Genomic DNA, 26,849 nt, shown 5'->3' on the forward strand with positions numbered 1-26,849 from the left:
AGCCTTACCCCCCAGCCAGACGTAAGCACCTCAGAGCAGATGTTTATGACCTGGTTTTAAGGAAGTCATACCCTGATTTGGTGGAAGTCACTTAAATCTCTCAAGTCATCAGAGATGAATGAGCAGAACTTAACCAGCGTCTGCTTTTCTGCAGGCAGTGGAGTGTGTGTGTTTCTGCCCCGTGGCCACCTGCCGGGTGGGGCAGCACCTGCCGGGTGGGGCAGCACCTGCCGGGTGGGGCAGCACCTGCCAGGTGGGGCAGCAGTCAGGAGACCTGCATCTAGTGCTCCTCATGCCCTTGAGGTGCTGTGTGCCCCTGGGCAAGTGACACCCGTCCTGGGCTGCAGCGGTCAGCACAGCTGGGCTGTTCGGTCAGCCTCCGCCCATGGGAGGTCAGGTGGCGTGGGAGGGAAGGGCTTCCCGAGTGTCTTGATTCATACGGAGTCCTGGAGCCAGAATGATGGCCCCTGGGAAAGGAAGGGCGAGCAGCAGGGGAGCACCTCTGCTCTTTAGAGCTCCGCAGGCCATCTGGGGCTCTCGTTACCAGCACTGGCTTCCAAGTTGGACAGACCAACAGCTGTGAGATCATGGGCAAATGACCTCAATTCTAAGCCGTGGTGTCCTCCTGAGTGGGAATAACCACACTGCAGTGATGTAAAGGTTAAAAGCTTCACTGCGTGCCAGGCACTGTGCTAAGGATGTGACATCTGTGGTCTCACTTAACCCCCCTCTGTAATTCTCTCATCTGTAAAAGGGGACACCTTAAGGGTTTGTGTGATGACTCACTCAGTAAGCTGGGGACGCCGAGTCCTTAGCACAGGGCACAGGCTCAACAAATGACTGCTTACAAAGAAAAATGGTGGGAGGCTCTGAGACCGGGGCGTGAACGCGCTCTGCGTGGCAGCAGGTCCACAACGCACACAGGAGGCATCTGAGTCCTCGCTGGTCCCACCTCCACAGTGTTCCAGGTCTTGCCCTGTCTGACTTGGGAATGACTCCTGGGATGCTGGGGACGCCCGTGGGGAGTCGCTGGGGATCCCTCCTGCACCCCCTGCCCCGCGCCCGACTCCAAAAGACTGGGCAGCTTCCACGGCCTCCTGACCGCTCTCCCAGCTTCCAGGCTGGGTCCTTCTAAAATGGAAGCCAGATAAACGTTCCCCTCTGCTCAGGACTGCTCAGGGCTCCCACCTCATGTGGCATAAACCCAGTCCTCCCAGTTGCCCCTCGGGCTCCGAGCACCCAGTCCCACCTCGGCCTCTGAAGCCCTATGCTGTCACCAACCCTCTCCTCTGCCACGCTGTTCACTGCCCCTGCATCTCCAGCTCCCAGGTCCTGCACTTTCTAACCACCTCCCAAGGAGCTACTCGGCCCACTTAGTGGGACAGAAATTCTCTCTTCCCTAAAGGCATCCAGAAACAAATGTAAAGGTGCGAGAACTGTACTTGGAGCTCTTGCGAGGGGGAGGGGTCGCCCACAGAGCCTGCGCAGTGTGGGCATGTGGCTGTCACTCCACAGAGTCCAGAAGTTAAATGGAACAAAAATGGCGCCCTTGGATGCCTCCCTGTGGTCTTAGGGTCTGTTCTGCCGTCCCCCTCTGTCCACACTCCTGCAGATAACAGGTCTCTGGAGGGGCAGTGAGGCCGAATACTGACTCAGCTCCCATCTGCCCTCTCACGCTGCCTATAATCAACCACCGTGGGCACCGCTGGGCAAGCATCCCCTGGCCCTCCTTCTGGACAGGCCCCAGCGTGGCGGCAGGGCCCCTCTGCTTACCGCTCCGGTGCTCTGCTGCCGGGCATCCAGGGCTCCAGCCAGGCCATCTGTTGCTTGAGGGGCTTCGTATTTTACCCTGAAACACAGAGGTCACCTTGCCTTACCAGGCATGCCAGCTGACGTGAGGACAGAGGCGGCTGAGTGGGGATGAGCTGGACTCACAACCCGTGGGGACTTGGGACGTGCCTGGGCAGGGGCGGCTCAGACCCCAGGAAGGGCGCCAACTCTGCAGGCCTGCCTGAGGATGGTAGGAGGGGTCTCATTTCCTGCCTTTGGGAACCGGGATCAGACGTGTGACCCGCATGACAGGCAGAGCAAGGCTGGAGAGGGGAGGGAAGGTGTTGGGGGCCAAAGATCAAGACCACTGACCTCCTGTGACCAGATCTGGATGAGAAATAGTGTCACTGACCCCACAGTCATAGAGAATTTTTATCTAGACCCTTTTCCGAGCTGCTCCCATCCCATAATTTCAGAAATCACGGTTCTGTGCAAGGCTGCATTTGAATGGGGGAATCCCATTCTGCAGCTGAAAACAAACGTGCAGACTGCAGACTGCGGGTGAGGAGGATTCTGAATGTCCTCTGGGGGATGCCGGCCGGCGGGTACTGGGAGGAAATCAGAGCTGACACCACAGCTTCCAGGCAGAGGAGGACGGGGAAGGAGGTGTCTGCGGTGTGTGAGGTGAGGTTCCAGGGGGAGCGAGAGAATGAACCAGGAGTGGGAGGAAAACCTGTGCTAACGAGGGGGCTGGGTGTCTCTCTGACTGCTACAGAGGGGACGTCCAGGGGAGGCTTTGGGGACTCAGCCCTGGCACTGGGAAAGAGGAGGTATCCTCGCCCTGAGCTGCTGGCGGAGAGGAGGTGAGACCGGGTCAGTCACTGAGGCACAGACGAGGGCGTGGAATTCCAGCCTCAACGGGAAAGCCGCTACGGATAGAGATGAGGGCTCTTCTTCCAGGTGGGGCGGGTTGGGGAGCATCTCACCCTCTGCTGGAGCCAGGGCTGGTCCAGCTCGAGGCTTCAGGAGCCGAGACCATAGCACATGGGACTCTCGTAACGCCAAGCTGCCCTCCTGGGGACTGGGTAGACTGGCACTTAAACAGGCCTCTCGAGTAAAAGCCCCCAATTCTGAGGCAGCCTCTCTGAAGAGCGGCCGTCCGCTCCTCCCACAGGACCCGGAGGCAGCCAGGAGAGTGCGCTCGTCAGCGAGCTCACGGCCCCCACCACCGGCGCCCATGCAAGTGGGCTGCGGCCAAGCCGAAGGCCAGACGGCGGGCGGGGCGCAGCCCTTCTGGAGGGCAGCTTAGCACCCCTGGCTAATTGGGGCAACAAGGGCTGGCGAGGAGGAGGAGATGCCAAAGCCTGAGCAGCGCATCCTGACCCGGGGAGGCCCGCTCACTCTGGGGTGGGAGTGGCCGTGCACCTAAGATGCAGCGGGTGTGCTGGGGGGAAAGGCAGGGATGAGGCATGTCCAGCCCCAGGAACGTACAGAAAACGACGATGCCCTTCATTCAAAAGAACCACGTGTTCCTTCCTAATTACTCCCCACCACCTCGGCTTTTCCGTCTCTCTCCTGCTCTCATACAGCCCCCAAGGCCAAAGCCTGGCCATCCCTGGGGGCTGTGCCTGCAGCGGTGGGGCCCACATGATGCAAACGGGATTGCCAGCCCTGTGCCAGGCGCGGGAGGGAGGAGGGCCACCCCTCAGGTGGTCTCGGTGAGGCTGGGGGGCAGGGGCTGGACCCGGGGCCACTTGGGGTGACACTTAGTGCCTGAAGAAGACACAGCGGCACTGGGAAGCAAGTGAGCGTGGAAGACGTTGAGGAAGAGTACCCTTGGGCTTCCCTGGTGGCGCAGCGGTTAAGAATCCGCCTGCCAATGCAGGGGACATGGGTTCGAGCCCTGGTCCGGGAAGATCCCACATGCTGCGGAGCAACTAAGCCCGCGAGCCACAACTACTGAGCCTGAGTGCCACAACTACTGAAGCCCACGCACCTAGAGCCCGTGCTCTGCAACAAGAGAAGTCACCCAATGAGAAGCCTGGGCACTGCAACGAAGAGTAGCCCTCACTCGCCACTTAGCCTGCACGCAGCAACAAAGACCCAACGCAGCCAAAAATAAAAATAAATAAATAAATTTATTAAAAAAAAAAAAAAAAGAGCACCCTTGCTTCCGGCCAAACCTGGCTAAGGTGACCCTAACTCTGCTCACACAGATGTCCCCACGGCTCTACTTGGCATCCTGAGTGGAAGAGCCTGGTCAGCTGGTGAGGCCGTGATTGTGCCAGCTGTGGTCGGCACAGGCCAGAGGGAGGCATGGGCCAGATACTCGGTGGGCAGAAGAGGTCTTGGAGGGTTCAAGAGCCACAGGGTACAGGGCAAGGTGGGGAGTCCAAAGGCCAGCCAGGTGACCAGGGCTAGAAGACCCAGCTGATGCACCAGAGAGGGACGGCCAGGCAGGCTGGCAAAGCAAAGAGGAGGCTCGGGCACACTCCCATCCCGCAGGGCGCTTTCTGCTGGGGTGGAAACTTCTCCCCAGGGAGGGCCTGCAGGAGGACCCATGACCTGAGACGGTTCGCGCTGCCCTTGCAGTACGTCTTCCCTGGCCCCGGCGTCTCACGTGCTCCCCTGTCTCTGACCCCTTGCACATACGGTTCCATGGCCTGAAGTGGCCACCTTGACCTCCCCACTGCGTGGTCCAGTCCTGAGTGTCCTCCTCCGAGTCCACAGTGCTGGCTACACCCCTCCAGGACGGCACCTGGCACTGCACAGCAGTGGTCCGCACGCTTGTCACTCCCCCCGTGAGGCTGCGGGCCCCAGAGGGCAAGCTCGGGGTGCGCTTTTCTCTGTTCTTCCGGACCCCGCTCCCCAGAGGAGTGACGGTGCAGCAGCAAACCTCAGCCAGGCTGGGGCTCTCAGGTAGGCTGCCCTCCAGGCTGCAAGTCCCACCAGACTCATCAGCCTGCAGCCACACAGCAGCCTCACTGCGCCCCTACCTCCAAGGTGACCGTGAGCCCCTGGTCCTGGAGCACCTGGGCTCGGGAGTATAGGCTCTGCCCCAGACTAGAGGTGCGGCTCACAGCGCAGGGCTGGTTAGGCCAGCGGGCAGGGCTGCGAGCAGCCTGTCAGGTTCCACCTGGATTGGCCAGGGTGGAGAGGGGATCCCTGGGCCCTCTGGAGGCCCATCAACAGTTCCCCAAGACACCAGAATGACCACTAGGGAGCTGGGGAGTCCACTGGGAAGGTCCCTTAATCCAGAGCTTTCCTTGGCTGTACATCCTGGTTGCCCTGGGGTTATAAGCAAAGGGCTGACAACAACCCCAAGCAAACTACTTCCAGCCTGTATGGAGCTAGTCCTGGGAAGCTGGCCCCGGTGGACACTCGGCCACGTGCCGCGGCTGCTGAAAGCATCTCCCTGATGGAGATGGACAGTCCCAGGGAAGGACAGAAGCCCAGCTCCAGTGCAGAGCAGGCAGACTTGGGTGGGGTAACAGGACTTCTCTGGCTGGTTACGGAACAGCAGAAATGACTGGACCAGCCCCCGAGGGCTTGGTACACAGCCTACAGCGCAGTGGAGAGCTGGGTTGGGCTGGAGACACTGTGTTTTGGAACCAGAAGGCCCTGGGTTCCCAACCTAGTGCCTCCGAATGTTAGCTGCCTGACATGGGGCAAATGACCCAGCCCCTCAGTGTCTTGGTTTCCTCATCTGAGCAGATCATGTAAGATCCTGGCACCTAGCTGGTCATCAACCTACGGGCATCCCTCCCCCCATCCATCCCTGCCTGTAGGGCACAGGGTTCCCCGGGCCTCGCAGGACTGGCTCGGGGGAAGGAACTCTGCTATCCTGAGGGCGTGCAGGCAGGGGCTGGTGTGCCCACCAACAAACTGGGCGCAGGGACCTGGAGAGAGGCCCTCCCCTGATAGGGGGTGACCCAAACTGCAGGGGCCCAGGGCGGGGCCCGGCCACTCACTCTTTGCGTTGGTCAGCCAGCGAGCTGCCCCGCGTCAGCGCAAACATGTCAAACTCATCTTCCAGGCGGCCAGAGGCCTCCAGAGACTGCAGGCCAGCCCTCACGCTGCTGGAGCCCAGGTCTGTGGGGACAGAAAGGCCACGTGAAGGGTCTGCCCGGCTGTCCTTGGACACTGAGCCGTGGCTGAGCTGCTCCCTGCCAGGCCCAGGTCGGTTCTGGAGAAGCAGCGTGGCCTGGAGTGGCGGCGGGGTCGGGGGGCGTATGGACTGGGCAGGCCACCTGCTGGCTGAGGGACCAGGGGCAAGTCACTTCCTCTCTCTCAATTACTTCCAAGGGCTTGGCATGAAGCAGGCGGCCAATAACGCTAATCACAGTGACGACCGTGGCGATGGCTAACGCGTACCAGGAGTGCACTCTGGGCCTGGCCCTGGTCTAAGCCCGCTCTGTGCAGAAGCTTATCCAGGCCTCACGATGACCTGTGAGCAGGGCCCATTCCTGCCCCTGTTACAGAGGAGGAAAAGGGCCCAGGATGTCCAAGTGACGTGTCCAGGTTCACCAGATGATTCAGGCCAGGGAGAATTCACGGTGTCGATGGGAAATCACACAACAGTGGGATTTCTGAGATCTGAGGGGGCTCAGGAGTTGTGGGACTGCAAGGGAGGGTCCCCTGTGTTTTGTCCTGGACGCTCAGCCTTGCAGGAAGATTCGGCACTGGACCCTGGCGAGGAGGGGTCTGGGCCAAGATTCTGCTGTTGGCACTCCAGCTGCAACTGTGTAATGGGACGGCACCCCCAGAGCTGCAGGGGTGCCCGCAGTATGTAAGGTACCCTCAGCCCAGAAACCCGCACGCTGCACTTACTCATTCCCGCCAGCTGGGACGAGAGGCTGCTGGTGGCTGCAGGGTCAGGGCCCATGTCGATCAGGTCAGCGGCCGCCTCGGCCTCGCTTGGGGCCTGGGGGCAGGGGAGAGGCCACCGTCATCCTCCCAACCTGACCTGCAGCCTCATTCCCTTCTGTCCTGAAGCACTGGCGCCTTCATTCTTTGCCTGAGGATCTGTCACCAGCAATACCCCCCCGCCCCCACACCCCGTCCCTGCAGCAGTGATTGGGAGTCAGGGAGTCTTTCTTCCTCCCCTTGGCCTATCTAGCTCAGCTGGAGGCCTGGGAGGCCCGGAAGACCCCGGGGCATCAGCTGGTGGCAGAACGCCATTTACCCTAATGGCACAATGACGTAAGAACTTAGAAGGGGCCCTCTTGGGGATTCTGGCTAAGAAGGCACATCCCAACCAGGGTACCTGGGGAGGGAAGTGAGCCCAGCCCTCCTTCTTCCCGTTAACACGGAGAAGCAGCCTCTTACCTTGGCGTTCTGGCCTGTTCGGAAGCGTTCAAACCTGCGAGACAGAAAAGACCTGAGTCAAGGAGAAGGACTGGGCGGCCCCTTAGCACAGCCAGGCCGGAGCTCCTCCCACTGCGGGTCTCAAAACCAGCAGCGTGGGTCACCAACAGGGTGATGACACGGTCTGGTTTACCCTGGACCGACCCAGTTTATGCCTGCTGCCCCAGGGAAGTATTAGCAGGGCCCCTTTTTCACTTGCAAGTGTCCCAGTTAGATTATCAATTATCTGGTCACCTTAGTCACCATTAGCATTAAATAAACAATAGGCATAGACTAAAGCAGAAAAGGAAACGGGGGTGCGTGCACACAGCAAAGGTAAGTACTGTGTTTTGGAACTTGTTCGGTAACATACATTTGCGTGTGTGTGTGTGTGTGCGCGTGTGTGTGCGTGCGCGTGTGCGCGCGCATGTGTGTGTGTGCGTGCATGTGTGTGTGCGTGTGTGTGCGTGCGCGTGTGTGCGCGCGCGCATGTGTGTGTGCGTGCATGTGTGTGCGCGCGCGTGTGTGTGTGCGTGTGTGTGCGCACGCGCGTGTGCATGTGTGTGCGTGTGTGTGCGCACGCGCGTGTGCATGTGTGTGTGTGTGTGTGCGCACGCGCGTGTGCATGTGTGTGTGCGTGTGTGTGCGCACGCGCGTGTGCATGTGTGTGTGCGTGTGTGTGTGCGCACGCGCGTGTGCATGTGTGTGTGCGTGTGTGTCTCTAAAGCGGTGTAAGGAAGACACACCTCTTACACTGCTTTATGGAGCCACTTAAAACCGCCCTAGGCAGGTCAAGGGGCTGGTGGGTAGACTGAGGACTTCAGTCTGAGATCTGTTCCTGACCTGGCCCTGTCCCTCACTGTGTGACCTTGGGTAAATCACCTCACTTCTGAACTTCAGTCTCCCGTCCATTAATAAGCGGGTGACAGTGGAACCTGCCTCCCAGGTGTGAGGATCAAGTGAACCACCAAACAAATGTAAGGTCTGATGAACAGGTGTCAGAGGGGTCCCAGTCACCCCTAGATCGGGCCCTTGGGCCACCTCACGGCCCACACGGCAAATGGCGGGGGCTCTTAGTCCCACCAGGTCAGCGAGCAGGAGAGGCCGGGCAGCCGTGGCCTGCCATGGCCCCACCCCCTCACCTGATACAGAATCACTCAGCAAGTGTTTGCTGATAGATAAAAACATGAAATGAACCAGGGGCTGGAGGCGGCTGGCATAACTGGTACCCTGTGCCAGACAGCCTGACCACCGAGTGCTTTACAGGGATAACCGCATGGGCCCTCAGTTACCTACACGGAATCATGAGCTCCGTTCTACAGATTCAGAGGAAGCGTGGGAGACATCGTTTTTGCAGGCCCAGCACCTCTCCCTGCCTTTGTAACAGCACCTAAGTGCTCCTCTGGGGAGCTGCTCCACCCCTTTCCTGTGATCCCGGCGGGACAGTGGTCAAGGGGGCCTGTCCCCTCCCACACCTGCGTCCACAAGGACGCTGAGCCAACCAGAGTTCCTCTTGGGGAGCTGACTCCTGGACAGAATGGTACAAGGTGGGCAAGCATTTGGAGCCCATGTATTCATGATGACACCCTGGGGTCGTGGTCCAGGAGTTTCTGCCCCGGAGGCCCCTGAACTGCCCTGGCATCTGTCCTTCCTGCCCCACTGGGAGGCCTGACTTTTATTCTTCTTTGGATTCTGAAAGCTATCCATTAAATAAAGGCTGTTCTTCTAACGACTTCTTTTTCTGCTTAAGTTAGAAAGCTTAAGCTGTGATCCTGGATGCAGGGGCGCAGGCGGCAGGAAAGGAGGTGTGGGGTGGAGGGCGGGCACTCCTGCCTATGCTGGATGAAGATGGCTGAGGGCACGTGTGCTGGGCGGCTGACCCGGTGTTTGAGAGGGAAGTGAGAAGTCAGAGGGTGCGAACAGGGGAGAGGGGAAGGGAGAAGGTGGGGAGGCTGGCCCGAGGAGGGGCGGCGAGTGGGGCTACCGTTCGTGGCGCAGGAAGACGTTGTTGAGGTCGTCGTTGACGGTGAGCAGCTCCTCGGTCAGCTGCTCACTGGCGACGCGGGGGATGAGCTCCAGGACCCGCTGCTGCATGGCCCGGCACGTCCGGTTGAGCTCCTGCCGGGGGAGGAAGTGAGACAATCACAGCTGCTGGACCCGGAGCGAGGCCGTCTCTACCGGATGCCTGGCCCCGGGCGCACCTTGGAGGTGGAGAGGTTTCCAGACTGGACTTGAGGTTGCACAGAACAGCTTTTGGGGTTCTACGGATGAGCACTGGCGTCTCATTTCTAAGTGTTTAGCACACAGGAGACGACCAACATGGGGGCCGTGCTGTGGGTTTAACCTGCCTGTGCGGACCTCAGGATGAAGCTCCTCCCCGCACCTCTGCTTCGGGAAAAAATCAAGACTGCGAGGTGGCTGGCGGAACACCTGCCACTTCTCTGGGTGCACTGAGGTTTTTTGTGACCAAAGCATAAAAAATAAACTGGATGACCCAACTATTATCCCCACTCTGAATGTTTGCCTCATTACTCTAATTTCTTTTTTAATGCTTTTTATTTTGGAATAATTTTAAATTTACAGAAAAGTTGCCAAGATAAGACAGCACAGGGGTTCTTGTAAACTCTTCACCCAGCCTCTCCTGAGTTTGGCATTTGTCAAAACTATGACATTAATGTGGGTACAATGCTGTTAACTAACTACAGACTTTATTCAGGTTTTACCAGTTTTTCCACTAACGTCCTTTTTTTCTCTGTTCCCACATTGCATTTAGTCACCACGTCGCCAACTGACTTTTAATCAGTTAGTGTTATATATTTAAACTTGTTTGGGAAAAAGAAAAAAAATTAGAAGCCGAAGCATTTCCAGGCTTTTTATTTGTAGGGCTGAGTATTTCCGTCCTCAGGTGCCTGACATCAGGTGGACAGGGGCCCGGGTCACGGTCCTGAGGTCCCAACAGATGGTCAGGCACTGCTGACTGTGGCCACGCGCCAGCACTTTTCTCCTGGCATCATGAAGACCACTGATTTTGGTTCTTTTCAGACCCTGCTGCCCCCGCCTCCCCCCCGCGGGTCAGACCCTCTCCCAGGATTTCCTCTCTTGCCTGAGTGTGGGGCAGGACAGGCCCAGGGGACTTCCAACATCCTGCGGGCCTCCCCTCTCCTCCCCCCATGACCAAGCACACCGCAGCTTTGTCCCTACTTCCTTTCCTGCCCCTCTCAAGAGCAGAAGAGCAGCTGGTGGAGCCAGGGTCCTGGGTTCATACCCCAGCTCTGCTGCTGACCAGCCCTGTGACCCTGGGGGCGTCCCATGACCTCTCTTTGCCTCAGTTTGCTGACCTGGGATGTGAGGATAAGAAGAGTACCTACCTCATGGGGGGGAGGGGGAGGGTTAAGTGAGTGAATGTATATAATCACGTGTCCACATCAGAGCCTGGCACACAGGACATGCTCAGTGCGCATCAGCTGTCCCTGTGTCACCCCTGCCTGCCAGCCAGCCTTCTGAGTCCCCAAAATCGCTCATACCCGCAAGGCCTTGGCTTGGGACACCCAAAATTAACTGCGCTACAGCAATCCTGCTGCTTCCCAACTCACTCAAGCTTCTGTCATTTATTCTTTTTAAAAAAAAAAAAAATTTTTTTTTTTGTTTATTTTTGGCTGTGTTGGGTCTTCGTTGCTGCACGAGGGCTTTCTCTAGTTGCGGTGAGCGGGGGCTTCTCTTGTTGCAGAGCATGGGCTCTAAGCACACAGGCTTCAGTAGTTGTGGCACTTGGGCTCTAGAGCACAGGCTCAGTAGTTGTGGCGCACGGGCCTAGCTGCTCCGCGGCATGTGGGATCTTCCTGGACCAGGGATTGAACCCGTGTCCCCTTCATTGGCAGGCAGACTCCTATCCACTGCACCACCAGGGAAGCCCTGTCATTTATTCTTCATATTCGTGTGTTTACTCAACTGTGAGACTCCGACTTCACTCCCCTCCACCCTGCCCCCTGCTCCTACCATAACGTAAGGACCCCGGAGCAAGAACACTGTGTCAGCCTGGTCGGGCCCAGGGACAGAGAGATGAGTACAACCCAGCCTCGCCCTCCAGGAATGTGAGGCCCAGCAGGAATGACACAAAAGAGACAATCATACCAAGCCCTCTGTCCTCTCACAGGTTCAGGTGACTCCTGGGCCTCAGGGGTCCCTGGCTTTCTTGGCGTGTCTGGAACTGACCTCTGTGGGGAGGGTGCCTTTCCCCACACACAACCCCCTCACTCGAGTGGGGCCCCAGCTGGGGGTGGCACCCTGGGGATATCACGTGACATACGGGAGCCCCAGCCTGCAGATCCCAGCTCCGGCCTGCCTGCTAAGTTTCATATTCTGAAAGGTGGATGCCTCACCTTCCAGCTTTTCCTCAAGACCACTGACGGGGAGCTATTTGGAACCAGGCACAGGGAGGGTGTTTCACGTGCAAAGCCTTACTTAATACTCATGTCAAACTTGTACCACAGAAGCAAACTTATCGATGAGGAAACTGAGACAAGAGGGGCTATTTCGTTCAAACCACCAAGTGGTAGAGCCCCGAGTTCCAATCTGATGGACCCCGGAGTCCCCGGCTTTATCATCTCCCGTCGTGACCAAGGAGCTCAGAGTCCCCCACGGGAACCGCCGTGGCGGTGGCAGGGCAGGGAGGCTGGGCCGGGGCGGCTGCTCTCACCTGTAGCAGCTCCAGGTCTGCCGGCTCCGCCTGCGTGGGCACGAGCTCCGTCAGCATCTCCGACATCACCCTCACGTTCCCACTCACCATCTCCAGCTCACTGCGCAGCTTCCCGATCTGGAACACACGGTCGGCCCCGCTGAGAGAGGCCGGGGTCTGGAGCCTCTGCCACTCCTGGGACACAGCCTGGCACTACCAGCCCGACCTGCCGGCGCCCTCTCTAGGCTCCCGGGCCACAGCCCAGCGCCAAGAGGCCCATGGTAGGCTTGCCCTCACCCCCGCTGACCCCCTTACAGAGATGTTAGCAACTGTTACAGGGCGCCCAGTGCGGGGAGAGGCCAGGGGGAAAGAAGCTGAGGGCGGAGGCGGCCCGGCGTGTGGCTGGAGGGCTCTGGCATCTCCTGGGTGCTTGGCGCCTAACAAGGCCCCGGAGGGGGGCTCCCCTGAGGGGAGAGGAGGGAGGCCTCCCTCCTAGGAGGACTGGTTCTGTCTTGCTCCTGGTCCGCTTTGGTGCCCCAGACTCTTCCAAGGATGAGACCCAGAGCCGCCCCCCACCCTGAGTATGAGGCTCAGACTGAGCACTCGTTACAGGGACGTGAGCAGGTTTTCAACGATCAGGGGTCCCAGTCTTGGCTTGGGGAACAGCTGTAAATCGAGCCGCACAGTCTCTGCACTCAGGTGAGGTGGAGAAAGGCCCCTGCTGCGGCGTCTCGTGCGGCGGGCTCTGCGGGGCGTTTCCCGTCCTCATGGACAACGTGGACACTGTGAATGTCCAGGAAGGGACCAGTGTGGACGTTCCCAAACCTGATCTGGTTGATGAACCCTTTGATCACGGGCTACCTCACGGGTCTAGGATTTAGCAGCCTACATTTTGGGAAATGCTGGTGCATTCTCAGTTGGCTGAACCAGGTGATTTCAGAATCAGTGTCACCATAAAAATTCACGGCGCCTGCCTGTGAGGGCAGCTACCATTTTGATCACCTCTAAGTCCCAAGCACTTAATGTATGTTGCTACTTAACCTTGACCATAGTCTCGTGAGGAAGGTATCACTGCCCAACCCTTACAGATGAAGAAGTGGGAGCGCAGACACAGGCCCACTACGGTATGCCAGCAGCTTCCAGACCCGTAAAACGTTTGGGACATTTGGCCTGTTTAACGAACGCTCCTGGCAGAAGCAAGGGAAAAACAACTGATCACAAACCCAGCATGTCCAGGTCAGATGGGACCTAATTACAAGGAGTCTGGGAGTTACATCAGTGCTGCCTGAAAGCCTTAACGTGTCCCAGGAGACAGAAGGGGACTCTGAAATTAAACAGACTACTCAGTCTTGTTTAGCAAGAACCTTCTTCCACTGGACATAATCAGAGTCTTAATCCACACAGGTGCCAGACTTCAGGCAAATTGGTTAAAATTATAACCAGGTTACATCAGTTTTGGATCACAGGGTGATTTTACCACTTTCATGCACTTTTAATTATTGGGCCTGTTAGGAAAACTTTTCCAGTAATGTTATTTGTAACTCTGGGGGTTGATTTCATAACTTGGTATAAGTACAGAGGTTTCTCTTTAAATAGGTTTGAGTATGAAAGGCTGTTGGTAAGCTTATTTGTTTGTTAAGACCAAACGATACCGTAGAAGTTTGTAAAACACCTCAAAAGTGGGCACCCCCAGTGTGCAGGCCTCGAGCAACTCCACCATGCACAACTAAAATGACCGCGCACCCAGGAATGCCAGTCATGGCTGTGGAAGTCTCTCGTAGGGCAGCAGCTAAGGCCGCCACAAACTGCTCGAGGCTAATGCGCAGGGCGCTGGCCTCACTGGCAGGAGGGAGGGGCTGAGGGACAGGCGGCCTGGTCTGAGGAAGGCAGTCCTGCAAAGCTACTCATGGGGCCCCAGAAAATGAGGCCCAGGCCCGGCCTCCAGGATCTTACACTATGCCTCAAACCTTCTTCTTGGGGCTTGGTGGGAAGCATCATGGTGCAAGGCAAGGGTTTAAATTTTTTTCTATACAGATGTTTTAGAACCGTTTTTAGCAAGAACCTCTGTCCAAATGAAATCTTACGTGAGACCCTGAGCAAACCCCAGCAAGGAAGTGGAGCTGCTGAGGCCAAAGGGCTGCCTGCTGGGTGCTTCCTCTCCCTGGAGCTGCCCGCAGGGCTCCACGCAGGGCACAGTTTGGAGAAGGGCCCAGGTGCAGGACAGAGCCTGCCTGGGGTCAGATTTGCGCTTGAATCCCAGCTCTGTCTCTGCTGAACTGTGTGGCTCTGGGCAAGTGAACTGATCTCTCTGAGCCTCATCTCCCAACAGGAAGGATGACACACGCCCTGTGGGGCTGCCCTGAGGACTGGGCAGAGTAATTTCCACACTGACAGGGGCCCGCCCTGACTTGTGGGGAGGGGCAGGCCTACATCCTGACCTGTGCGGCTAGGCCCAGGCTCCTTTACCTGCTCAGCGGTTGGCATTATGGGTGTGTCGCTGGGGAGTAGGGCCAAGGTGGGCAGCGGGGTGGTGTGCTGGCCGGAGTCCCCTTGATGACTGGCATCAGTGCCCACAGAAGAATTCTGTCCTGACGGTGTCTCTGAGTTGAACACGGTCTAGAAGGCAACAAGCTGAATCAGTGAGGCTGGCAGGTCAGGGGCCACCAGGAAGCAGCCGCAGAAGCCCCTCTGGGGATGACTCCCGCCGCCCCTGCCCACTGCTCCTCACCCTCTGGGGCGTGTGGATGGGGGACAGCATGTCCAGGTCGGTCATGGGGAACTCCAGGCCCTTCCTCCGCAGGTCCTCGTAGACAGCGACCACACCTGTCAAGTCGGGCGAGCTGCGGAACGCGTCAGCCCAGGACTGAGAGGGGACAAGGGGACACGGCCGGTAACCACTGCTCACCGGCTCCCCTGCGAGCCTGCCTGCCGGCCCCCAGGGAGCAGAAATTCCCTCCTGGACTCGCTGGTCCTTTGGCGGCATCACCTGGACAGCCCGCTCCTCAGCAAGGCCCTCAGCCAACAAGGCTCCCCCCAACCCCCGGCTCAGAGGTCCCGTCAGCAGAGGAGCAAGACGGGCCCAAGAGAGCAGACGAGGGAGTAGCACTGCCGGGGGGAGTAGCACCAGCGGGGGGAGTAGCATTGGCGGGGGGAGTAGCACTGGCAGGGGGAGTAGCACTGGCGGGGGCACCTTCCTCCCGGCCTGCCCCCGCCGCCCGTGCTCACCTGGATGAGGGTGAGCACCTTGTCGTGCACGATGGTGGGCGGGTTGTTCTTGGGCAGGATGGTCCTCACCAGCACACCCTCCACGAAGTCCTGGCTGGCCACCAGCACGTGGAAGCGGTGCCCGCAGTTCTTGACGCAGGTTTCCAAGACCTGGAGGCCGCGCGGTGCCCGTGAGCACCCAGCAGAGGAGCGGGAGCGCCCGGGACCCCACCCTCACACCCCACCCACGTCCCAGTGGGGAGGCCCAGCAGAGGATGCAGCTTCCTGAAGCGAGACCCAGAACACGGAGGAGCGGGGATGACACCAGATCTGGCAGCTGGTTGGCTGGGGTGGGGAGCAGGACTGGGGCGGGCAGAGGGCCGAGTGCTGGCTGGAGGCCCCTGGCTGAGTGGCTCTGGTGCCCACAGAACCCTGTCCTGAGGCCGTCTCTGAGCTGAACACAGTCTAGAGGGGAGGTGGCTCTCCAGGTGTAAACCAGAGAACTTTCAATCAAATGGTGACTTCGCGGCCTGGGAGAAAGCCGCCCAACCTCCCTCCCCACTCCTGCCCCCGCTCCTGTCTCTCTACTCCCGGGCAGGAGCTGCCTCTGATCTTCAGTTGAGCAGGGGGATCCAGATGTAAGTGCTGCCACGGGGGAGGCGGAGACAGAGCACTCCCATCCCCACTCCCCAGCCAAGCCCACCCTGACTGCCAGGCTGCCCGCTCATGCCTGTCCCGCCCTGCTGTGAGCAAGGACTGTCCTCAGCCTCTGGCGTTTGCTTTATGTTCGTTTTGCAGGGCCAATTAGGCCAAGTGCCAATTGGAACCCAACTTGGGTACTGCCCCCCAGAGGCCTGGGTGCACTGAGTTTCTGTGTCACCGGCAGGTCCTCTGCCCACGCGTCCCATGACGGGCCCTTGAGGGATGTGGGCCTCAGTGTGTCTGCTCTCTGCACCGGTAGGTTAGAGAGAACTTTTCCAAATAGCCTCTCTTGCCACTCCTCGTTGGCCAGCCGTGTAGACAGGACAGTGCTTTGCCCACGGCCCTTGAAAGAGGAGCCCCAGGGTGGCTGGGAGTCCTGCTGGGCCCCCAGGGGACTGTGGTCCCACCGTGGATGGAGGGACGGGGCACTCACCGTGAGAGCCAACATCACCTCGTGGAAGTTCTTATTCCCCACGATTCTCTTCTTCACTGCTCGGAAGGCATCTTTGGGACTGGGCAGAAGGACAAGAGGAAGGATGGGCTGAGGCATGGAACCTCCTTGTCCAACAGAGGCGGCTGCGTGCCTAAGATCAGGAGGCACTGGAAGACGGGAACGGCTCTTATTTGCCCGTCTCCCTTGGTCTCGCCCTGTTTTGTGTGCCCAGGTTCTAATCACATCAGAATCTTCCTGTCCCACCAAAATCCTCCGTAGATGACAACTGCTTGGCAAGGATTCTCAGTGTGCAGTCTCTGGACACCCTGCACTAGAATCCCTTAGTGGGGAGGTGTGAGCGCTTGTTAAACATGCGGAACCCCAGACCCGACCCTAGACCCCCTGAAGCAAGCTCTCAGGGAATCTGCATGCCACCGTGCCCCTGGGGCTTTATATGCATAAGTGAAGGTCAAGCACCAACAAGCTGCAGGCACAGAGCTCTTGTGCCCCATCCTGGCCAGCTCCTCTACTCACCCCTGTTTCCACCCAGGCCTTATCAGGCACCAGATGTGCCCACACCAGGCTGGGTGCTGGGACGCACTGGTGAATAAGACCCCTCGGCCCTGCTTCAAGGATCACATGTTGCAGGGAGACCCACCTAAGGGAGGGAAGCAAGCAGGTCCTGAGGTAAGAGCGAGTGTGAGTGTGGCCGGGTGGGCGGGTGGGCGGGTGCCGGAGGTCAGGGAAGTCTCCCGGGAGGTGGCGCCACAGCTGAGCGTGAAGATGGGATGCAGCCAGCAGCGGGGAGCAGGGGACGCGGTTCGGTGGGGGCAGGAGCCTGGACCAGGGCCCGGGCGGGGAGGACATGAAAGGAGGCCGTGAGCGTTGGAGGAAGGTGGAGGGAGGGGCTGGGGAGGCCGCGTGGTCACGGCGGGGAACGGGAGCCCGGCGGCAGCCTGCTCTCCCCGCCCCATCGGTAACTCCACTGCCGCCCCCAGGCCTGCCGCCTGCACCCTTGGGCATCTGTCAGACTGTCAGTGCCAAATCCATCCAGGGCAAGTCGACAGAGTCGGGAACCCTGACATGACATGGGCCCCCCGACAGGAGTGAAGGCGGCAGGCAAGGCTTTCTGGAAGAGACCTGCACGGGGGTGGCTGTGACGGAGACGACACGAGGGGTGAAGGGCCACGGCCCCGGACGGGGTGGGACCCTGCCCCTGAAGTGTGAGGGCGCTTTTCAACCCAATGCCCTGGGGCAGCTCCTCGCCCTCGGGGCTCCATCTCAGGGGAAGCTGGCTTCTGCTCCTGGCTTGGCCACTCCCCTGTGGCCACGTCAGCTCTCTAAAGGGACTTGTTTCCACTCCTTACAGAGTGACCCAGAAGTTCTGGCCTGTGTGCCACTGCTGTGGGCCTACCGTGGGTCTAGTACTCTGCCAGGAGCACAGCACAAAGTGGGTGGCACGAGGCCACACACAACCCAAGGCGGGAGTGGACAGGAGACTAAAGCTTAGATGACAAGCTCCGTGAGGTCAAGGGTCACGTCTGCCTTGCTCACTGCTGGGTCCCCTGGGCCTCGTGCAGAGCCTGGAACCCAGGAGGTGCTCAAATCAATAGCACCTGAACAAGTCTGACCCCAGTTCTGCCGACGTTTACAAGGGAGATGGGGACTTGCTTCTCCAAGGACACAGCACTGACTTTCAGCCCCGACATTCAAGGCGAGGCTCCGTGAGGTTTTCTGCCTCAGTCTTCTCTCTTGGTGGCCCTGCCGCCTGCCCACCACTCTCACCCCCGACACTTACGAGTCCAGACGCAGGAGGGCGTGTCCCCTCCCAGCGCCTCGGCAAGCCCATGGCACACGGCTGGGGAGCTGGAAGGTTCTGGCAGCCCCCCACAGCCTCCTCCGGCTCGGAGCTGGGGGCTCCCTGTCTGCTCCCTCCACACGCAAAGCACCACGTGGTGCGAGGACCCCTCGCAGGGCGAATGGACCGTCCCAGTGAAAAACGGGGAGAGAACTGAGATCCTGCTCCAACTTCTGAGCCTGCTTTTCTGGAACGGAGGCCTCACCTGGTGCCTCCTGCTGGCTGTGGTCATCACACCCCTCCTAACCCTTCCCTGGTTTCTCCTGAGAAGGACAGTGACCCTGCATCCATCCCCTCTCTGCTCCCCTCAGGGCCTTGGGCAGATTGCTGGAAGGATCGAAGAGCTCTGTCTCTGAGACAAAGACCCAGAGAGGTAAAGTGATTTGCCCAAGGTCACACCGCTGGTCAGGGATGCCGGTCAGAGCCCAGGAGCCAGGACCACGGTGCTGGCCCCACACCACGTCTTTGGCGGGGCTCCCTGACCCCAAGCAGGGTGCCGGGACCCAAGCACCAGAAATGCTCGGCCAGGGCTAACTTTGACCAGCCTCTCGGTTCCACTGCACGTTTACTCCCCTCCCTGTGACCACAACCCTCCCTGCTGGTCTCAGACCTTAAGGGAACGAAAGTCTGTTCTTGCTCACTGGGGAAGCTAGGAGTCCCTCCTGCACAGTCTAGCCCACGGCATGCAGATGGGGCTTGGGGCTTCCTCCTAATTCTAAGAGCTGCCAGCTGGCCTTGTCCTAGGAAGATGCCGTCCAGGTGACGTCCTAGGAAGGGCCAGTCGACTGCACTGCTGCTGCTGGGTGGGCCACACACCCGATATCTCTGGGCTCCTCATCCATTTGATGAGACAGTCAGACTAGATCGTGGTTCCGAAACGTTTAAGACGCGCTGTTGTGGCCGCCCCGCCGGCGTCCCGCCTCTCCCCGGGGGTCCTCACCCTTCCTCGGTCTCATTGATGATGTCGCAGATCTCCATGTTGAGTGCCCAGTTCTCGCTCTGCAGGGAGCCATCTGTAGCTTTCTCTGAGGACAAGACACCACAGGTCACACAGGTGTGTGGGGTTCCCAGACAAACTCAGCGGGAGTGGGGAGGACAATGGATGCTTTCTGGGCACCAGAGATGGGCCAGGCACCACGTAAATGGTGTCACCTTCATTGCCCCATTTCGTCACTTAATTCTTATAGTAGCCATGCGAGCCTGGGGAGGAAGCCATGGCTGAGTCTACCAGCTGGGTGAGCGGGACAGGGATTCAGGGGGCCTGGCCTCAGAGTGCTTGTTTTTGACATGACAATATAGAGACAGGGTTTTGTTTTAGATTTGTAAATAAATGTTCCCTCTTGACCTTTTTATTATCTTTTGACTTGGAAACCATTCACATGGTTCAAAATGGAAAAAGCTCCGAAGAGGCATCGAATGGAGAGTAAATCTACAGGCCTCCCCTGCCCCCAGCTCCCTCTTCCTGGAGGCCCCCAGTTTCCTCTCAAATCTCCCAGAGATATTCTTTACCTCCAAAGCCAAGGCCACGGGGTTTTAAATCCCGACTCTGTTACCAACAGGAGGCCTGGCCGTGGTCTTCCTCTACAAGCTAGTTTGTCTGTAGATGGGTAGAAGTGCCCTGGGGTGTCTGATGATGCAAACCAGGCATATGCATGGTACTTGGTGCAAAACAGGTACTCAGTGGGCGGTGGGTCTTTTTTTTTTTTTTTTTCAATTGAGGTGAAAGTCACACAACATAAAATTAACCATTTTAAAGTGAACAGTTCAGTGGCATTTAGTACATTCACAATGCTGTGCAACCATCCTGTCTATCTGGCTCTTGGGGTGAGGTCTCCAGGCCAGGAGCCACTATGAGATTCTCCAGGCCTGTCGAGGCCACAGTTGGTGGCCCTTTGCTGTAAGATCTGCTCAGTGCTGGGACCCGGCCGCCTTTCGTGTGCTCTAGTGTGAGAGGAGGTGGGTGAACAGTGAACACGGGAACAGAACATACTATAGGACTTTCAAAAACGTTCTTTAAAATCGAAGTGCTGGGGCTTCCCTGGTGGTGCAGTGGTTAAGAATCCGTCTGTCGGGCTTCCCTGGTGGCGCAGTGGTTGAGAATCTGCCTGCCAATGCAGGGGACACGGGTTTGAGCCCCGGTCTGGGAGGATCCCACATGCCGCGGAGCAGCTGGGCCCGTGGGCCACAACTGCTGAGCCTGAGCGTCTGGAGCCTCTGCTCCGCAACAAGAGAGGCCGCGATAGTGAGAGGCCCGCGCACTGCGATGAAGAGTGGCCCCCACTCGCCGCAACTGGAGAAAGCCCTTGCACAGAAACGAAGACCCAACACAGCCAAAAATAAAAATAATAAATAAATAATAAATTTTAAAAATTAAAAAAAAAAAAAAAAAGAATCCGTCTGTCAATGCAGGGGACACGGGTTCGAGCCCTGGTCCGGGAAGATCTCACATGCTGCGGAGCAACTAAGCCTGTGCGCCACAACTATTGAGCCTGCGCTCCACAGCCCACAAGCCACAACTCCTGAAGCCCTGGTGCCTTGTTGCTTTGCAACAAGAGAAGCCACCGCAATGAGAAGCCTGTGCACTGCAACAAAGAGTAGCCCCCGCTTGCTGCAACTAGAGAAAGCCCGCGCACAGCAACAAAGACCCAACGCAGCCAAAAAAAACCAAAAACAAAAACCGAAGTGCTGTCCTTGCGTTCACATCACCCACTTTTCCTGCCCTCTCCATCTTCTAGATTCCATCCTCATGCAGACCTGACTTTAAAACGAGTTCCAATTGGACACACGATGGCGGACTAGGAGGACACAGGATCCGTGTCTCCTCACAACTAGGGCACTTAGCAGGCACTGGTGGGGGACCACAGACACCTAAGGGGAGGGGAGGAACCCCCAGTGACCGGCTTGCGGGATCTTGGTTCCCGGGCCGGAGGTTGGGCCTGAGCTCCTGTGGTGGGAGCTCCGAGTCCAAACCGTTGGACTAACAGAGAACCTCAGACCCCAGGGAATATCTACTGGAGTGAGGCCTCCCGGAGGTCCTCATCTCAGCACCAAGACCCGGCTCTATCTAACTGCCTGCAAACTCCAGTGCTGGACATCTCAGGCCAAACAACCAGTAAGACAGGAATATAGCACCACCTATCAAAAACAAAAAAAATGAAACGCCAAAAAAATTTTTACAGACGAAGGAGCAAGGTAAAAACCTACAAGACCAAATAAATGAAGATGAAATATGCAACCTACCTGAAAAAGAATTCACAGTAATGATAGTAATAAGATGATCCAAAATCTCGGAAACAGAACAGAGAAAATACAAGAAACATTTAACAAGGATCTAGAAGAACTAAAGAGCAAACAAACAGTGATGAACAACACAATTACTGAAATTAAAAATACTCTAGAAGGAATCAATAACAGAATAACTGAGACAGAAGAACGGATAAGTGAGCTGGAAGGTAAAATAGTGGAAATAACTGCCAGCGAGCAGAATAAAGAAAAAAGAATGAAAAGAATTGAGGACAGTCTCAGAGACCTCTGGGACAAACATGAAATGCACCAACATTCGAATTATAGGGGTCCCAGAAGAAGAAGAGAAAAAGAAAGGGCCTGAGAAAATATTTGAAGAGATTATAGTTGAAAACTTCCCTAACTTGGGAAAGGAAATGGTCAATCAAGTCCAGGAAGCACAGAGAGTACCACACAGGATAAACTCAAAGAGAAACATGCTGAGACACATATTAATCAAACTATCAAAAATTAAATACAAAGAAAAAATATTAAAAGCAGCAAGGGAAAAATAACAAATAACATACAAAGGAATCCCCATAAGGTTAACAGCTGATCTTTCAGTAGAAACTCTGCAAGCCAGAAGGGAGTGTCAGGACATACTTAAAGTGATGAAAGGGAAAAACCTACAACCTAGATTACTCTACCCAGCATGGATCTCATTCAGATTCGACAGAGAAATTAAAAACTGTGCAGACAAGCAAAAGCTAAGAAAATTCAGCACCACCAAACCAGCTCTACAACAAATGCTAAAGGAACTTCTCTAGGCAGGAAACACAAGAGAAGGAAAAGACCTACAAAAACAAACCCAAAACAATTAAGAAAATGGTAATAGGAACATACATATCGATAATTACCTTAAATGTAAATGGATTAAATGCGCCAGCCAAAACACACAGACTGGCTGAATGGATACAAAAACAAGACCTGTACATATGCTGTCTACAAGAGACCCACTTCAGACCTAGGGACACCTACAGACTGGAAGTGAGGGGATGGAAAAAGATATTCCAATCAAAAGAAAGTTGGAATAGCAATTCTCATATCAGACAAAATAGACTTTAAAATAAAGACTACTACAAGAGACAAAGAAGGACACTACATAATGATCAAGGGATCAATCCAAGAAGAAGATATAACAATTGTAAATATTCATGCACCCAACATAGGAGCACCTCCATACATAAGGCAAATGCTAACAGCCATAAAAAGGGAAATTGACAGTAACACAATCATAGTAGGGGACTTTAACACCCCACTTTCACCAATGGACAGATCATCCAAAATGAAAATAAATAAGGAAACACAAGCTTTAAATGATACATTAAACAAGATGGACTTAACTGATATTTATAGGACTTTCCATGCAAAAACAACAGAATACACTTTCTTCTCAAGTGCTCATGGAACATTCTCCAGGATAGATCATACCTTGGGTCACAAATCAAGCCTTGGTAAATTTAAAAAATTGAAATCGTATCAAGTACCTTTTCTGACCACAACTCTATGAGACTAGATATCAATTACAGGAAAAAAACTGTAAAAAATACAAACACATGGAGGCTAAACAATATGCTACTAAATAACCAATAGATCACTGAAGAAATCAAAGAGGAAATCAAAAAATACCTAGAAACAAATGGCAATGAAAACATGACGACCCAAAACCTATGGGATGCAGCAAAATCAGTTCTAAGAGGGATGTTTACAGCACTACAATTCTACCTCAAGAAACAAGAAACAACTCAAATAAACAACCTAACCTTACACCTAAAGCAATTAGAGAAAGAAGAACAAAAAACCCCCAAAGTTAGCAGAAGGAAAGAAATAAAGATCAGAGCAGAAATAAATGAAAAAGAAATGAAGGAAACAATAGCAAAGATCAATAAAGCTAAAAGCCGGTTCTTTGAGAAGATAAACAAAATTGATAAACCATTAGCCAGACTCATCAAGAAAAAAAGGGAGAAGACTCAAATCAATAGAATTAGAAATGAAAAAGGAGAAGTAACAACTGACACTGCAGAAATACAAAGGATCATGAGAGATTACTACAAGCAACCATATGCCAATGAAACGGACAACCTGGAAGAAATGAACAAATTCTTATGAAAGCACAACCTTCTGAGACTGAACCAGGAAGAAATAGAAAATATAAACAGACCAATCACAAGCACTGAAATTGAAACTGTGATTAAAAATCTTCCAACAAACAAAAGCCTAGGACCAGATGGCTTCAAAGGGGAATTCTATCAAACATTTACAGAAGAGCTAACATTTGAGTTTCCTTCTCAAACTCTTCCAAAATACAGCAGAGAAGGAACACTCCCAAACTCATTCTACAAGGCCACCATCACCCTGATACCAAAACCAGACAAAGATGTCACAAAAAAAGAAAACTACAGGCCAATACCTCTGATGAACAGAGGTGCAAAAATCCTCAACAAAATACTAGCAAACAGAATCCAACAGCACATTAAAAGGATCATACATCATGATCAAGTGCGGTTTACCCCAGGAATGCAAGGATTCTTCAATATATGCAAATCAATCAATGTGATACACCATATTAACAAACTGAAGGATAAAAACCATAGGATAATCTCAATAGATGCAGAAAAAGCTTTGACAAAATTCAACACCCATTTATGATAAAAACTCCCCAGAAAGTAGGCATAGAAGGAATCTATCTCAACATAATAAAGGCCATATATGACAAACCCACAGCCAATGTCATTCTCAATGGTGAAAAACTGAAACTATTTCCTCTAAGATCAGGAACAAGACGAGGTTGCCCACTCTCACCACTATTATTCAACATAGTTTTGGAAGTTTTAGCCACAGCAGTCAGAGAAGAAAAAGAAATAAAAGGTATCCAAATCGGAAAAGAAGAAGTAAAACTCTCACTGTTTGCAGATGACATGATACTATACATAGAGAATCCTAAAGATGCTACCAGAAAACTACTAGAGCTAATCAATGAATTTGGTAGAGTAGCAGGATACAAAATTAATGCACAGAAATCTCTTGCATTCCTATACACTAATGATGAAAAATCTGAAAGAGAAATTAAGGAAACACTCCCATTTACCATTGCAACAAAAAGAATAAAATACCTAGGAATAAACCTACCTAAGGAGACAAAGGACCTGTATGCAGAAAACTATAAGACACTGGTGAAAGAAACTAAAGATGATACAAACAGATGGAGAGATATACTATGTTCTTGGATTGGAAGAATCAACATTGTGAAAATGACTATACTACCCAAAGCAATCTACAGATTCAACGCAATCCCTATCAAACTACCAATGGCATTTTTCACAGAACTAGAACAAAAAACTGCACAATTTGTATGAAAACACAAAAGACCCCGAATAGCCAAAACAATCTTGAGAAAGAAAAATGGAGCTGGAGGAAACAGGCTCCCGGACTTCAAACAAAGCAGTAATCAGTAATCAAGACAGTATGGTACTGGCAGAAAAACAGAAATATAGATCAATGGAACAGGATAGAAAGCCCAGAGATAAACCCACGCACATATGGTCACCTTATCTTTGATAAAGGAGGCAAGAATATACAATGGAGAAAAGACAGCCTCTTCAATAAGTGGTGCTGGGAAAACTGGACAGCTACATGTAAAAGAATGAAATTAGAACACTCCCTAACACCATACACAAAAATAAACTCAAAATGGATTAAAGACCTAAATAGAAGGCCAGACACTATAAAACTCTTAGAGGAAAACATAGGCAGAACACTCTATGACATAAATCACAGCAAGGTCCTTTTACACCCACCTCCTAGAGGAATGGAAGTAAAAACAAAAATAAACAAATGGGACCTAATGAAACTTAGAAGCTTTTGCACAGCAAAGGAAACCATAAAAAAGATGAAAAGACAACCCTCAGAATGGGAGAAAATATTTGCAAATGAAGCAACTGACAAAGGATAAACCTCCAAAATATACAAGCAGCTCATGCAGCTCAATATCAAAAAAACAAACAACCCAATCCAAAAATGGGCAGAAGACCTAAATAGACATTTCTCCAAAGAAAATATACAGATTGCCAACAAACACATGAAAAGATGCTCAACATCACTAATCATTAGAGAAATGTAAATCAAAACTACAATGAGGTATCACCTCACACCAGTCAGAATGGCCATCATCAAAATATCTACAAACAGTAAATGCTGGAGAGGGTGCAGAGAAAAGGGAACCCTCTGGCACTGTTGGTGGGAATGTAAATTGATACAGCCACTATGGAGAACAGTATGGAGGTTCCTTAAAAAACTAAAAATAGAACTGCCATATGGCCCAGCAATCCCACTACTGGGCATATACCCTGAGAAAACCATAACTCAAAAAGAGTCATGTACCACAATGTCCATTGCAGCTCTATTTACAATAGCCAGGACATGGAAGCAACCTACGTGTCCACCGACAGATGAATGGATAGAGAAGATGTGGCACATATACACAATGGAATATTACTCAGCCATAAAAAGAAAGGTAATTGAATTACTTGTAGTGAGGTGGATGGACCTAGAGTCTGTCATACAGAGTAAAGTAAGTCAGAAAGAGAAAAACAAATACCATATGCTAACACATATATATGGAATCTAAAAAAAAAAAAATTGGTTCTGATGAACCTAGGGGCAGGACAGGAGTGAAGACACAGACATAGAGAATGGACTTGAGGACACGGGGAGGGGGGAAGGGTAAGCTGGGATGAAGTGAGAGAGAGACATGGACATATATCCACTACCAAATGTAAAATAAATGGCTAGTGGGAAGCAGCCGCATAGCACAGGGAGATCAGCTCGGTGCTTTGTGACCACCTAGAGTGGTGGGATAGGGAGGGTGGGAGGGAGACGCAAGAGGGAGGGGATATGGGGATATACATATGCATATAGCTGATTCACTTTGTTATACAGCAGAAACTAACACAACACTGTAAAGCAAGTATACTCCAATAAAGATGTTAAAAAAAAAAAAAAGAAAAAGACCAAGTTCCAGCAGAGTGTGCAGAGACAACTCTGTACTCTGCTTGTCTCAGGAAAGATTCTGCCCCGCACGTTACTCCTGTGGGTCTGTCAGGCCCACGCACGAGTTTTTAACCATCGGCTGGATCAGCGTTTAGGGCAGTAGCCAAGTTCCCCCATTACGGCTGTGTCTTTGGCTTCAGAGCCTGGCTCCAGGCTCAGAGCCCTCACACCCGGGCCTCAGTGCACCTGCGGGCATAGCTCTGTGGGCTGTCTCCCAGGAGCCCCGATGGACCGGGCACATGGAGCTCTTATTCCACGTGATGGTGCAAGGGAGGCTCTCTCACCACCCTGCTCTCGGGTGAGACCCCTCACGCATCGCACAGCTACTGACGTGGCAGGCCTGCTCTAGGCACTGGGGATGCAATGTGGACAGATGGACACGGTCCCTGCCCTGTGGTGCCCAGAGAAGCCGCACTCCGAGCCAGGCCCGTCAGGATAGAAGGGGCAGACTCCGTGTGACTGGGCAGGGCCCTCTTCCGCTGGGCAGGCAGCCCCATCCTGCGGGCAGAGCCTGGGCTGGGCTGGCACAG

At 54.3% G+C, this 26,849-nt stretch overlaps 1 protein-coding gene across 2 annotated transcripts in view; it reads right to left on the bottom strand.

Annotated features, from left to right (window-relative positions):
- The window catches only part of TOM1 (target of myb1 membrane trafficking protein), a 45,814-nt gene that overhangs the window by 3,576 nt on the left and 15,389 nt on the right, over positions 1–26,849 (bottom strand). The window contains exons 2-12 of one of the 2 annotated variants that reach the window (XM_007165707.2): positions 18,929–19,013; positions 16,131–16,209; positions 15,017–15,166; positions 14,520–14,654; positions 14,258–14,407; positions 11,813–11,929; positions 9,101–9,234; positions 7,099–7,132; positions 6,601–6,694; positions 5,742–5,862; positions 1,774–1,849 (exon numbers count right to left, since the gene is read on the bottom strand). In XM_007165707.2, coding sequence (XP_007165769.2) covers positions 1,774–1,849; positions 5,742–5,862; positions 6,601–6,694; positions 7,099–7,132; positions 9,101–9,234; positions 11,813–11,929; positions 14,258–14,407; positions 14,520–14,654; positions 15,017–15,166; positions 16,131–16,209; positions 18,929–19,013 — 1,175 coding nt within the window. The remainder of the gene's footprint in view (positions 1–1,773; positions 1,850–5,741; positions 5,863–6,600; positions 6,695–7,098; positions 7,133–9,100; positions 9,235–11,812; positions 11,930–14,257; positions 14,408–14,519; positions 14,655–15,016; positions 15,167–16,130; positions 16,210–18,928; positions 19,014–26,849) is intronic. The other variant, XM_007165708.3, reaches the window with a different exon arrangement.

Source organism: Balaenoptera acutorostrata, chromosome 11 (assembly GCF_949987535.1).
Source record: "Balaenoptera acutorostrata chromosome 11, mBalAcu1.1, whole genome shotgun sequence".
Taxonomy (NCBI): domain Eukaryota; kingdom Metazoa; phylum Chordata; class Mammalia; order Artiodactyla; family Balaenopteridae; genus Balaenoptera; species Balaenoptera acutorostrata.